Source organism: Orycteropus afer, unplaced genomic scaffold, assembly GCF_000298275.1.
Source record: "Orycteropus afer afer isolate SDZICR_OR568_19922 unplaced genomic scaffold, OryAfe1.0 scaffold00516, whole genome shotgun sequence".
Taxonomy (NCBI): Eukaryota; Metazoa; Chordata; class Mammalia; order Tubulidentata; family Orycteropodidae; genus Orycteropus; species Orycteropus afer.
Window position 1 is genome coordinate 1195939 of NW_006922103.1, and position 14229 is coordinate 1210167.

Consider the following 14229-nt stretch of genomic DNA (forward strand, 5'->3'; position numbering starts at 1 on the left):
ACACACACACACGTCCTACCAGGCCCTGCATAATCCTGTGTCCTAAGTCTCATGGCCCCTTCATTGCCAGGACTTATCTGTACCGAGAGTTGGGATGCCATTTGTTGATCTTACTGGGTTTGCCCCTGTTGAAACCTTCAAAGCCACACAGATTGTGGTGGGTCACTGTTAATGCCTAAGGGCAGGCCCTGGGATCAGGAGGACGGAGGAGGCCACCCTGAGGACAAGGGTTGAACCCATCACAAAGCCACAGCCCAGTTTGGGCAACAACCTGTGGTGCCGATGCTTCTGCTATCGTCAGACCCAAAGGAATTTTTTTTTTTTTAGATGACTGTCCATACGATTTAGAGTCTTATTGTGTAAAGCATAGATTCTCCCAAAGAAATTCAATAAATAAAGGACTTAGCCACTGATTCAAGGAAGCAGAACTCCAGTTTGTAACCTTCAACCGGGATTGGGACGAGACGTGACCCATTTTAATTTTTACTGCCATCGGTCTTCTAGGATGCAGAGGCTACCCCTGGACGGGCCGGGGCAGACTGTCTCTCTGGTCAGCGGTGGCTCTGTGCGTGTCATTGGATGAGGCTCGAGCTGTAGCTGAATCCATAGCTGCTGGACCTCGACAGCGGTTGCTGGGCCTCGTCACCCTGCTCCGAGCTGTAGCTGGGGAACGTCTGTGCACGAGACATCTTTGAGGTCCCAAACCCATGACCTAGCAAGAAAGACAAGAGAGCTGGGCTAAGAAACAGGTGCGGAATGGCAGAAACCAACATGAAACACCAAAGAACAGTGACTCAGCAGAGAAGCAGAATCCCTCACACTGCCGGCAAGGCTGGCTGGGCTTGAGATGGGCAAGTGGAAAAAATGAGAAACGTTCCAGGCCTAGATCCACGGTGGTTAGAAATGGACTCAGGGCTCACTGCTTCCCCCCAGTGTGTCTTGTCAAAGAAATGCCAGAAACAAGACTCTAGGGGCCTCAAATTTCTACTATCCTTCAACTTTTGTGGGGGAAAAACAGAAGTTTGTTCCAGAAAGAAGCAGTTTTGGATAAAGAGGCTGCAAGCTGCTATCTTTCCTTTGACACTCACTTGCAGCACACTATAAAGCAGATTATACACTTTCTTCAAAGCTGTGTGCACAGGCAGGCCATGCTGTGTTCTAACTAGTAACCAACAATTAGCAGGAGGAAGCTTTTACCATGACAGTCAGCTGCTATGCACAGTGCGTTGGCGAGTCCCCATAACTGAACCCACTTCATGTAAGCCAAAACCATAAACATGTGCCTCGTACATTTTTGCCAGCCATACAAATTTACCCCACCTCGTGTTATTTTCGTAAGCACACTGCACCAATTTCCTCATGTTACATGTGTGGGTGCATTATTTATGTGCACATGTTATTTACATGGGTGTGCTATGTGCAAAGTATATAGTACAATTACTAAAATGGCCTGAAACTTGCATCTTATATAAAATATGCTTAAAGAGAACTCTATCTATTGTTCCGATAGTTCAGATGCATGTCTGTGATGAGAAGGTTTGTCTAACACAAACCAAAACAGAAGGGGTTACTAAAACATGCATCAGAACGCTAACAACAAAGAGAGAAAGGTGGGCATCTAAGACTTCCATTGATGTCTTTGCAATAGTTTCCTTATACTTTTCTTTCTTTTTTAACCAGTAGTTACACCTACTCCTCACTTACTGACATAGCTGAGCTCCCAAGACCATGTCATTCTGCAGAAATCAGCATCATGCAAAAACGGAGGATGATCATATCAGATCACAAAACAGAGGAGGGCTACACTATTCATTATATAATTGCCACGTTAGAACATTGTTAGAGCCTGCCAGCCACTGGGAGCCAGGGCCCAGACAGGTGGACACACAACCTTAACTACCACAGCCTCCAGTACTCCCACCTCACGCCCGGGTGTTTATTACTGCCCGATGTGCATCCTTAATGTGCAATAGTTGGCTAGGAGATTTTCTACTATTGTTTTAAATGCTAAATGTTGTACAGGGAGATAGTCAACAAGTGAGGAGTGGGTGGATTCTTTATGCTTGAGAATGACTGGTGTCTCACGGGGGAGCTCGGGGGAGCTCAGGATGGAGGGAAGAAAAATGGAGTGTAGGCTCTGCTGTATCAGAGGTTACAGTGTAGAGACTTATGTCGATTTGATTTGGCTTTGTCTGCTCTCTATGGAGAAGAATCGAGAGAAGACAATTTGTGAACACAGAGACAATAAATACCTTGTCACACTCCTCAGGTGATGTCAGCCTTTCCAATGTTGCAGCTTAAAGCCAATTTTGTTCTGAGTGCATTTGGTGGCACAGTAAATATGCCAGCTGTGTCTGAAGCTTGGGACCAAGGGAGAGGATGGAAATGAACTGAGCAATGAAAGGTTATCGAACTGGCTAACGAGTTCCCGCTGAGTCAATTCCGACTCCGGGCCACCCTGTGTGGGTCACAGGAGACTGTGCTCCATGGGGTTGCCGATGGGTGCATTCTCAGAGGTTGGTCACCAGGCCTTTCTTCCAAGGAAGCTGTGGCTGGATGAGAACCTTCAACCTTTTGGTTAGCAGCCCAGCAGTAACTGCTTGCACCACTCAGGGACTCTAGATCTAGAAGACCAAGGTGTAAATGTCATCTTTGCTGCTTACTGCCAATTTTGAGGGCCTTACTTGATCTCCGAGTATCTCAGTTTCCTTATCTGCAAGGTCTGGAGGATAATAAAAGTCCTTATCACATACAACCCTTCTGAATTGTCAGTAGGTGCTACCTGCTTATGGGGTTAGTTCTATCACCCTAGTTAAAGAGGTAAGAGGGTGACAGTCCTCAAATGCAGAAACCTGAACGTTCATGTCACAGAGTTCATGAGATACGTAAAAAAGCACTTAAAAATCATAAATTCTTGGCTCCTTATTTTACCATGGACTTGCTAGATGAAAAGTCAAATTTCCTATGCATCCGAATAATAGAATTAACAGCAGAAACCTGCTGGGAAGTCTAATATTAAAATCATATCCTGTTGGCCCTAGTAGCTAAAAAAAGAAACCTGTTGCTGTCAAGTCGATCACGATTTGTGGTGACTCTCAGGGTGGAGTTGCCTTGCCCTGGAGGGTTCCTAAGGCCACAATCTTTATGAAAGCAGATTGCCACACGCATCTTCTGGGAGCGGCTGGTGGGTTTGACAGCCGATCTTCTCGTCAGCAGCCGAGTGCTCAGTCACTGCGCCACCTTGACATTACCCTGTTAATTTTTAGAGTTTTGGAAGTACCCAGGAAAGCAGATGCTAAGCACACCTTTAGTTGGCCTCGCCTATGGCCCAAGAGCTAAGACTTGAGAATTCAGGTGAGACTTTGTCTCTGCACACAGTTGCTACCCTGGAATGCTGGGCATAAACAGCCAGTCACACAATTTATGCTTACGATGTAGCTGTGAACACAGTTCAAGACTCCACAACAAAGGCAGAGTCGTGTAAGGTAAGGTGCAGTCCTGACCTTAAGGAGTTCACAGTCACTTTGGGGAGTCATCATGAGCCAAGATAATAGCACCCTCACTGTGAGGGATCGGAGGATGGGCCGACAGCTCCATCCCAAAGGGCTCTGCTCCGGTCGAGCGCACCTCTCCTCCAAATCCGACCCCTGCACTTCTCTGACCCTCATGCCCCTGGATGGGAGCAGGAACTTCTCCAGCATGTTCTGAGGACTAAACAAAACAGCACACAGGAAGACACTTGGCATGGTCAAAACCAAACCCACCACCGTCCAGTCCATTGTGACTCATAGTCACCCCTATGGGGTCTGCAAGGCCGGTCTTTACAGAAGCAGACTGCCTTATCTTTCTCCTGCAGAGCAGATAGATGGTGGCTTCTAACCAGGGGCTTTTTGGTTAGCAGTCGAAGCTCTGCCCACTGGAGCCCCAGACAGAGTTCCTTAGTAGAACGGCCCCAAAAGATTTGTTTCCAAGGCTGTAAATGTTCACAGAAGCAGACTGCCTCATCTTTCCCCAGCACAGGGATGGGTGAGTTTGAACCACTAACCTTTCGGTCACCAGTGGAAAGTTTTAACCACTATGCCACCAGGGTTCCTTTCCTGGCACGGTAGATACCCAGGACACAGCAGCCTCCTTCTTTCCTTCTCCTCATCCCCTGGATGGGTCCCCAGTGCTGTGAGACGTTCTGCACCAGCTCCCTGTGCTATCCCTCACTAGGATGTCATTTAAGTAGTATTTCCCCTCAAGGTCAAAACCACTCTTCACATCTTCTAAGAATAACTTCTAGTCTAAATGATGACTCTTCTTATTTCAATCATTTCTTTACAGACAGTTCACAACGGAAGCTATGTATTGCTTATTGCTTATCCTAAAAATCACGTACAAGAACTTACATACGAAGGCTTACTAAACGTTTTGATCTGGGCAACAATGAGGATGAGAACAAAAGAGAGAAATTATTAAACATTCCTTTGAAATATGCCCTTAGGCACTGTGATGAAAACAAAACAAAAACCAACTTTTTGACTTAGATAAAGTTATTGGAACAGACTTTTTTCACATATCATAAATAAGTTGCTAAGGAGTGGCTACAACTCCTGGTGACCCTGCGTGTGTCAAAGTAGAGCTGTGCTCCACAAGCTTTCGTGGCTGATTTTTGACAAGTCGATGGCCAGGCCTTCCTTCCAAGGTGCCCAGGGATGGATTTGAAGTGCCAACCTTTTGGTTGGCAATAAGTAGTGCATTAGCTATTTGCACAACCTAGGTGGTAGGAAGTGTCATTTCAGATTGCACTTAAGACCACTAGATCATTATGTTTTTTCCTAGATTATCGATTTTATGGGAAAATATGGGCAAAAATATATATCATTTTCTATTAAAGCAAAGGAGTTTACAGTAGAGCAGAAATCAAAATTCAATAGGATTTTAAAGGTAGACTAACAGCCATGAACAGAATATATTGCTTTTATATTGCAGCACTACCAGTGTTCCTTCCCATGATTCATAGTCACCCTTCTCTGCCTTTAAGGGTGCTCTGAAGGAAAAGTTTAAGATCATTTAAATATAGTACTTGTGTAGTGGAGTCCTGTTGTTGTTGTTGTTAAGTGCTGTCGAGTCGTTTCCTACCACCTCCTACCCCACCATCTCTCTGTGTTATGAGTACATCCAGGTTGAGAAACAGAGTTCTATCCCACAATGAAGGAATTACATTGGGCCCATTTTCAGAGACCTTTAAAACATCTGCTTTATTCTAACGAAGTCATATGTCCACCCCCAATTCCAACACCACCACACCCCAATGAAGAGGTCCGTCTAGCTTGAAAAGAGCGACCCTCCCTGCTGTCTCATAAAAGATTGCACCAGAAGGAAGACAAATGCAGTAGAAAACCCAGCAGATTCTGGAAGGTGAGCCCAGAGACTCACGTCCCACAGAGGAGAGGGAGTGGGGAGAGGAGGTTAGGACCCTGCTCTCCCCCTGAGGAGTTAAGGTGTGCACCGTCATGGGGACACACGGCCCCTGCTCCAGCAGGCTCCGCCAGCCTCTGTTTTTCTGTACTTACACACCCATTTCATTCTCTGCATAAAATACAGAGGAACTTCTTTGCATAGGAAGCCAGAAGGATCCCAAAATCTAAAACGGTGGCTGTTAATTGGTGAGAAGTAACGGGTCTGCAAAGCTACCTGATGATTTTAATTCATGCTTTTTACTATGTTTCATTACTTGGTTAAAAACTAGAGGGTATAAAAGGGTGTTGTCCATTTAAATTATAAAACAAAAGAAAACGAAAAAGTAAAAAAAAAAAAGTTGCCTCAGGAGGAAGGGGTGAATGCACGAACAATATAGCCAGAGGTAGTGCACCTAGGGGAAAAAAAACCAAACTTACTGTCGTTGAGTCAATTGCAACTCATAGCGAACCCTCCTTGGGTTTCCGAGATGGTTATTTCCATGGAAACAGATTGCCCAATCTTCCTTCTGAGGACTGGCTGATGGGTTTGAACTGCCAGCCTTCTGGTTAGCAGTCAAATGCTTTAGGCACTACACCACCAGAGCTCCCAAGGGTATCCTTCAACAAGACGTTTTTAGCTACTAGGGGCACCAAAGAGCACAGGCCTGCAGATTCGCACAGCAGAAGGGGCTGAAGGGATGGAAGGACTTGAGGAGGAGAACACATTTCTAGAAAGGTTCTCACTGCAGAAGACAGGGAGCCAGATGGTTTGATGGGGTATTTATTACTTGCATGTTTACCTTGAAGCTGGGTAAAAACAGAGCAGGTTGGAAGTTGCCAGGGTTGGCCTGCAATGTCTTCATAATATAGTTAGTTGTCTTCCAGTCACTATGACTCATGGCGACTCCATAGTGCAGATTAGAACTTCTCCGTAGGGTTTTCAAGGCTGGGCCTTTTGGAAGCAGATCTCCAGGTGCCTCTGGGTGGGTTAAAATTGCCAACCTTAACTCCTCAGGGGGAGAGCAGGGTTAAAATGGATATTTAGAATAACTGCCAATTTACAAATCATGTCACATGTACTGATGCTACTGAAAATCTGCCAGAAAGGAAGGCCAATTCTAGAGCCAGTAGTCGGGTGCTTCACACTTTGTGCCACTCGGAGACTCCATCTTCGTCATAAGGTGCCATATATCCATCATCCTTATGAGTGCCAGGAGCCCACTGTCAACAACTCCTCTGTGGGCTGCATTTGGATTTTATCCCATTTGTTTCCACTTTCGTTTAAACCAGGTGATGGTTTGGTCTTTGTGCTCTCTAGGGGGCTTTTTGGAATTCCTCTGTGGTCCCTGGGCCCCAGTGGCTTCGTGGTCCTTGATCAGATGGTGAGACCACATTGGAGGCAGCTAGGCTCAGGCTGAACATGCTTGAATCAATGGGAACTACAGGTCATTGCTTTCAATCCCTAAGGGAAGTGGTTTGAAAACCATGGGTTTATGACCATGTTCACTGAGCATTTCTTTCAGGCAGATACTAAGTATTAGAAGTATTTTTAAAAAAACTCATATCAACTCTATCTTTGTTGGAAACTGCATGTCCTCATTGTACATGTGGACAAAAAAAAAAAAATGGACGCTTGGGGGCACTTAATGACTTGCCGAATTGGTCATGGATAGAGCAGACTTTCAGACCTGGGTCTCTGGGAATGCCTTTTCAATGCCAACAACTTCTAAGGATGTTTGTCACCTGGCAGTAGTAACCAGTGTCCAGTCTGGGAGCTGAAATAGTTGTTGCTGATCTAAATAATAGCATAGCCCTAGGTGTGGGGTGTGGTGGAGAGTGGAAGAGGTTCATGCCCGTGGAGAAAGATCTCTAAATACTTCTTGTTATAATGACAATCAGTATTCTAAAATTCTGAATGATACAATTAGTAAACAATGAAGTAATTTCAGGACCTGGAAGACCAACAATTTTCTCTTGGGTTGCGCTCACTGAAGTGTGGACATGGCATCGTGTCTCTAGCAGGTGTTGCATCAGGATGGATGGAGATGAAGAGATCTGGATTCAGGAAAGTGGTGGAGTCAAGGAAGACACAGACAAGAGATGAATTCCCTTGACGTTTCTTAAGCTGTATGAGAAATTGCTACCAAAAAAAAAAAAAAAAAAAAAAAGTCCAGACTACTCTCCTAGGCAGGTTGAGCAATCCTTACCAGGTGAGAAACACAGGGCCCAGCCCACAGCAATGAAAGGGTCATTTTAACCCCTTGATAGTTTTATTTATAAATTTTTATTGTTGTAAAAATACATATAGCACAACTTTGGCCAAGGTAATGCTTTTCATGTGTATAATTTAGTGACACCAGTTACATTAATTGGGTTGTGTAACCACCAATATCCATTGCCACATTTTCCATCCCCATAACAGAAACCCAATGCTTCCCAACAGAACTCCCCTTGCCCCCCTCCCCCCAGCCCTGGTCACTGTTAATCAACTTTGGTCTCTATATATTTGCTCTCTGCAGATAATTCATTTGAATGGGATCATATATTTCTTGCCATTTTGTGATGAACTTGTTTCACTCAGCATAATATTTTTAAGGTTCATCTTACTGTTGGACTTCAGTTCTCTTTATATAAGGTTTTATAATATTGCATTATAGGAGCTCTGGTGCCATAGTGGTTAAAGCATTCAGCTGCTAACCAAAATGCCAGCAGTTCAAAAAAGTAGCTGCTTGGTGGGAGAAAGATGAGGCTGTCTGCTTCTGTAAAGACAGATTGGAAACCCTATGGGGCCGTTCTTCTCTGTCCTCTAGGGGCGCTGTGAGGCGGAATCAACTGAGCAGCAGCAGGTTTGCTTGGGTTTGGTTTAAGATTCTATTTTGTGGATGGACCACATTTTGTTTACCCCTTCATCTGTGAGTGGACATTTGGGTTGTCTCCCCCCTTCTGGCTGCTGTGAACGGTGCTGCTACGGCTGTGTGCTTGCAAGCACTCTCCGTAGTTATTTTTAATTATTGTTTAAAATTTTGTATTCTGATTTTGGTGGAATTTTCAAAGCAGATCCGTTTTATATTCAACAGTTCACACATCTTTAAATGAATTATTTTATTTTTTAACTCACCCTCTCTGGAAGAATTTATTTGGAACATATTTTTTTTTTTTATAAATTATTTTTCATATTAAGTAAATGAATGTGAGAAGGTTAAAATGGATATTTAGAATAATTGCCAATTTACAAATCATGTCACGTGTACTGATGCTATTGAAAATCTGCCAGAAAGGGAGGCCAACTCTAGGGCCATGCTGGTCCTCACCTGCGGACCCTGGGCCAGGTGTCACCAATGTCAACAAGAACAGCCTGGCTCAGGGGGCTGCCAAACCCCACCCACTGCCATGGAGCCCATTGCGGCTCGTAGCGCCCCTATGAGACAACAGAGTGGAACTGCACCAGAGGTTTTCCAAGGCTGTCAATCATTATGGAAGCAGGCTCTTTCATCTCCCTCCCGTGGAGCAGCTAGTGGATGCTAACAGCTGACATTTGGGCTAGCAGCCCAGGGCTGTATCCGTGCATCGCTGGAGCGCCCCTCAGGAGGACAGTCAGTACTTCCTGAGCACCAGTGCCGCCCAGGTGAGGCCCACGCGCCAGCGTCTTGATTGATGAGCCCCTGCACCTGGCAGCACTCGGGATGCTTGACCCTGTCTCCCCCCAGGATGCTGGAACTCGGGCTTCCTGGCTCAAAACTTAAAAACCAGTTGTAGTGCAGTCCGTTTCAACTCAGGGTGACTGTGTGTGTGACAGGGAAGTGGGCTCCACAAGGTTTTAAGGGGCTGATCTCCAGGAATTCAACTGCCAGGGACTGAAGTGGAAGGTAAGCCGATTTTAATGTGAGACTTTCTGTTGTTGAAAGCGTGGTAGCACTGACTTAACAGGAATTAGCAAAACAATGAAATTAAATTTTTTCAAAATCGTAACCAGGTCAGAGGCAGACATCATTTGTTTGTTGGAGGTTTCATGCCTCTCTGAACGAACACGCATCTCTGTGACGCTTGAGTGTTGAAAAGTGCTGGCGCTGGGAAATATGGCTGGTGTTTTCGGAAAACATGTTTACTTTCTTATTTACACCATGTATGAAAATTTCAGAGATCTTGAGAGGAAAGGGAAAAAATAAGCATTGATAACACTAGAGCAAAATTCAGGAAAGTCTTTTGAATTGAGAGATTATCTTGAAGTATAAAAGCAGGTGAAGTGAAAATATGGGGTCACTGATCATTCTTTATGACACCCAGTCTGAAGGAATCAAATTGTGGGCTTAACTCCTTCCCCTGAAGCCAGCAGAATTCTAGCCTCTGGAGCCTCGATTTAAAGGTGGGTTTCCCAGGAAAGGGTGGTATGGACTCCTTCATTAGTCACCTAGTTCAACCTTGAACCTGGGCTTATAATAGTATCAGATATTTAATAGATTTGATTTAATATTTAATAGATTAGAATTTCTGTGAGATGAATGTGTCCTAACCTGTGTTCCATATTATTCAATTTAAACATTGCCTTACTCTGCTACTGGTAGCCATAATCATGTAAGAATCCTGTTCCTAAAACCACATTCCCTAAGATGATAAAACCAAAAACAGGAATAGTCACGGGACAGGGCAATCGCATTCCTTAGATCATCAGTCTAAGGAAGAGATGCAGGAAAAGAAAGAAGGCAAATATCAATTTACGACTTCAATGGCCTTTCCTGCTGACAGGCCATCCTTAAGATGTCTTCCAGCTCCCTCTCTGTGGCCAGTGGTAACCAATTTTGGCACCTGTGCACCACTGCCCCTGCTTTGCCACCTGATGAACTAAGATTACCAATCCAAGATGAGACCAAGGCCAAACGGCAGACCGAGAATAGTCCGAAGGAAACTGAGGAATTTATCACCACCTTGTTCAGTTTCCTCAACTTTGCAAAAGGTCGGGATTTTATGAATACCTGCTTGTACAAGGTCTTTTGAAATCAAACCACAGCCCAAGAAACAAAACAAAACAACAATAAAAACCCCTAGCCTGTGAGGCTCTGGGAGACACACATGACATTGCCTCTGGCCCCATGTGTCTTCACCTTGCAAGATTCCTATCCTCTTATTAAATTTCTCTGTGAGCTGCAGCTGACTTTCTAGTCATTATTGCAGAACCCAGCCTGCAACAGGCTCACTGAGGGCTCATAAGGGTGGAAGTGGGTGGGCTCCATGGGGTGAGCAACAAGTTCAGGTGGTAGTGTTGTCATCTAACAGCTATCTTCTGACTGTCATGTTTTTGGTTTATGAAAATAGAGTACCTTTTTCGAGTCAATGCTACTTTGTGTTAGACAAGCTCATTCCAAATATAAATTCTGAGATGATGATGAAAGCAGCTCTTGGTGCAGGAAGTGTAGCGACCAAGACCAAGGACCTGCACCCTTGGGAGCCAGCAGCAAGTAGCTCTAGGGGGCAGGCGCCAGGAGGACACCCTGTCGGCAGACACTCCTCTCTCCTAGTTTCCTTTTCTCTTTCTTGGCACTTTTCAAACTGACTGAAGGAAACGCGTTGTTGGTACCAAAGGTGAAGACAGTTTTACTTCCCTGTGGTTCTTATTTTCAGCAGAAATGATGCTCATCTGTGAGTCACTAAAAGCAGTCCAGAGTGGCTCAGAGTCAGATGGGTTTGGTTCAAATGCAGGCTGAGGGCAAGTGTCTCAGCCGCTCTACGCTCCTGTTTCCTCATCTGTAAAATGAGCTGCTAACACTTATCTTGTGAGCCTATGAGGAGATAGTGTGAGCTCTGATGGTGTAGTGCCTGAGGCATTTGACTGCTAACCAGAAGGCTGGCGGTTCAAACCCACCAGCCACTCTGAGGAAGGAAGGTTGGGCAATCTACTTCCGTAGTGATACCACCTCGGAAACCCAAGGAGGGGTCGCTATGAGTCGGATCAGAGTCAACAGCAGTGAGTTTGGTTGACTGCTCCCGTGAGTTCATGCTAATGAAGTGACTCAGGTGAGGCCAGATCAGAACACACCCACCTTGTGATGTCAGCTGACTCAGGAGGTAGGCCGATTCAACCAATCACACTCCTGTAATGAAGCCCCAGTAAAAGCCCCGGACCTGGAAATGGTATTTCAGAACTGACCACATCATTTCTCCTACCTCATTTTCCTTCTCTCCCATTCTTACTATTTCAGCGCATGGCACCCACCAGTGTAATAGCTCATTTCAAGCAACCGGGAACTGTTCTGGTCTTCTTGCTTTCTATCCCCTCCCGTCATGCCGTCAGTCACCAAGCCCCATAGGTTCTACCTCCTGGAGCCTCCTGAATCCATCCATCTCCTTCGTGCTCACAACTTGAGCTTATGTTTCTCCTCAGGCTTATGGATCCCTTCCTGCATTGGTCAGCCTGCCAGCAATGCCCACCCTCTGACATCACCAAAATGATTGTGATCTCTAGGGAGCTCTTCCCACTGGCTGGTAGAAGAAATTAAAATTCCCTGACATGATAGTGAAGGCTCTCAATGGAGGTGCCGAGGGGAGGACATTGAGGTTCTTTAGATAACTCCCAGGCACAAAGTCCGTCAGTTCCACTCCTACATAGTGTGGTCGGAATTAAATTGAAGGCCACTAGCGACAAGAATAGTAAAGATCTAAGCTTTTTTATTTTCCCTTTTTGCTGTGCAAATAGATTTTTAAGATAAGTCCCCCAGGGCTCCCTTCTAACTGGCCTATTCCCCTTGTTGTTGCTGTTAGGTGCCACTGAGTCGGTTGTGACTCACAGTGACCCCGTGTACAACAGAACAGAATACTGCCTGGTGTCACACCATCCTCATAATCAGTACTAAGTTTGAGCCCATTTTGAAGCCACTGTGTCAATCCCTCTCATTGAGTATCTTTGCTTTTTCATTGACCCTCTCCCAAGCATGATGTCTTTCTCCAGGGACTGATGTCTCCTAATAACATATGCAAAGTATGTGAGATGAAGTCTTACCATCCTTACTTCTAAGGAATATTCTGGCTGTTCTTCTGCCAAGACACACAGTTCTTGTAGCAGTCATCCGTGGTACACTCAATATTCTTTGCCAATACCTTAATTCAGGTGCATTAATTGTTTTTTGATTTTCCTTAGTCATTTCCAGCTTTCACATGCATGTGAGGCAATAGAAAATACCATGGCTTGGGTCAGGCACACCATGGTTCTCAAAATGCTATCTTTGCTTTTTAATACATTCAAGATGTCTTTTGCAGCAGATCTGCCCAAGGCAATATATTAATTGATTTCTTGACTGGTACTTCCATGGACATTGATTGTGGATCCAAGTAAAATGAAATCCCTGACAACTTCAATCTTTGTTCTATTTATCATGATTTTGCTTATTGGTCCATTTGTGAGGACTTCTGTTTTTTTTTTTTTTTTTTCCTTGGTTGGGCAATCCTACTTCCGCAGTGATACTGCCTCAGAAACCCAAGGAGGGGTCGCTATGAGTCGGGGCCGACTCGATGGCACATAACAACAACAACAATAATCCATACTGAAGGATGTAGATGTAGTCTTCGATATTCATCAATAAATGCCTCAAATCTTCACGTTTGGCAAACAAGGTTGTATCATCCACGTATCATATGTTATATCACCTGAGTCTTCCTTCAATCCTGATGCTGTGTTCATCTGGGCCAGCTTCTGAGATTACTTGATCAGCATACAGATTGAATAAGTATGGTGAAAGGACACAATGCTGACACATAGCTTTCCTGATTTTAAACCATACAGTGTCCCCTTATTCTGTTTGAATGACTGCCTCTTGGTCTGTACAGGTTCCTCATGAGCACAAGGGAGTGTCCTGGCACTTCACTGTCAGTGTACCACTACAACTGTTTATGAACTTTTACCCTAACCCTTTCATCCCTCTCCCCATGTATATGAGGACACGCTATGATTTGAGGCAATGCTTCTCCAGTCTCTCTCTAGTCTCTATCTCATACCCTGTGCCCTAACGGTTCCATTGTAACCTCAAGCAGGCTCTCTGACTGTGGCCTGGGATGCTTTCTCTGCTTGTTTAGGCCGGATCCCAGGCTGCAACTGCACTTGTTCCATTGCTTCCTTAGGCAGTAACCAGGGACCTTTACGATTCTGGCCAGGAAGTGGCTCCAGATTCCACTGTGCTGCCTGGTTGCGGTGGGATGGAATGCTTACACGCTGATGTCTTTGGTGTAGGCTACAGTCCCCAGCTATACAGTCCAGCACTAATCTAGGTGTTGCTCTACAGGTGTTTTCTAGTTCTGATTAAAGGCCATAGTTAGGGATGAGATCCTAGATAATCTGGTGGTCTGATTCAATCCCTTGAAAGGCATGAGTAGCAGGACTCAGGCTTCCCTGGTAGAGAAGAAATCCTGCCTGTGGACACAGCTTCTGCCAGTGCCCTCTGTTTGCAGCCTGCCCTGGGATATCAGACTTACTTAGATGCCTTCAGAACTGTGAGTTGCAATAAATCTCTCTTTTTTTTAATTTTAATTTTAATTTTATTTATTGTGATTTGGGTGAAGATCCACAGAGTGAATTCACTTTCCACACAGCAGTTCACATACACTTTGTTTCATGTCATTGAGCACAGTTTACAATGCAATAGCTCCCTTCCCACTTCCTCCCCATAGCCACCTCTTCCCAGTGACCATCCCTAAATACTCTCCTGCGCCCTGAGCTGTCTCCCTGTGCATAAGCAGCCCTTCCTTCTCCCATGATTGTTCTCTCCAGGGCGTGTGTCTACTTGAGGTAAATGTTTAACTC

At 45.0% G+C, this 14229-nt stretch overlaps 1 protein-coding gene across 1 annotated transcript in view; it reads right to left on the bottom strand.

Moving 5' to 3' along the window:
• Positions 1-572: 572 nt before the first annotated feature.
• Positions 573-14229, bottom strand: part of LOC103209702 (docking protein 6) — a 606523-nt gene continuing 592866 nt past the window's right edge. The window contains exon 8 of the mRNA XM_007955603.1: positions 573-712. Within this exon, the coding sequence (XP_007953794.1) occupies positions 573-712 (140 nt within the window). The remainder of the gene's footprint in view (positions 713-14229) is intronic.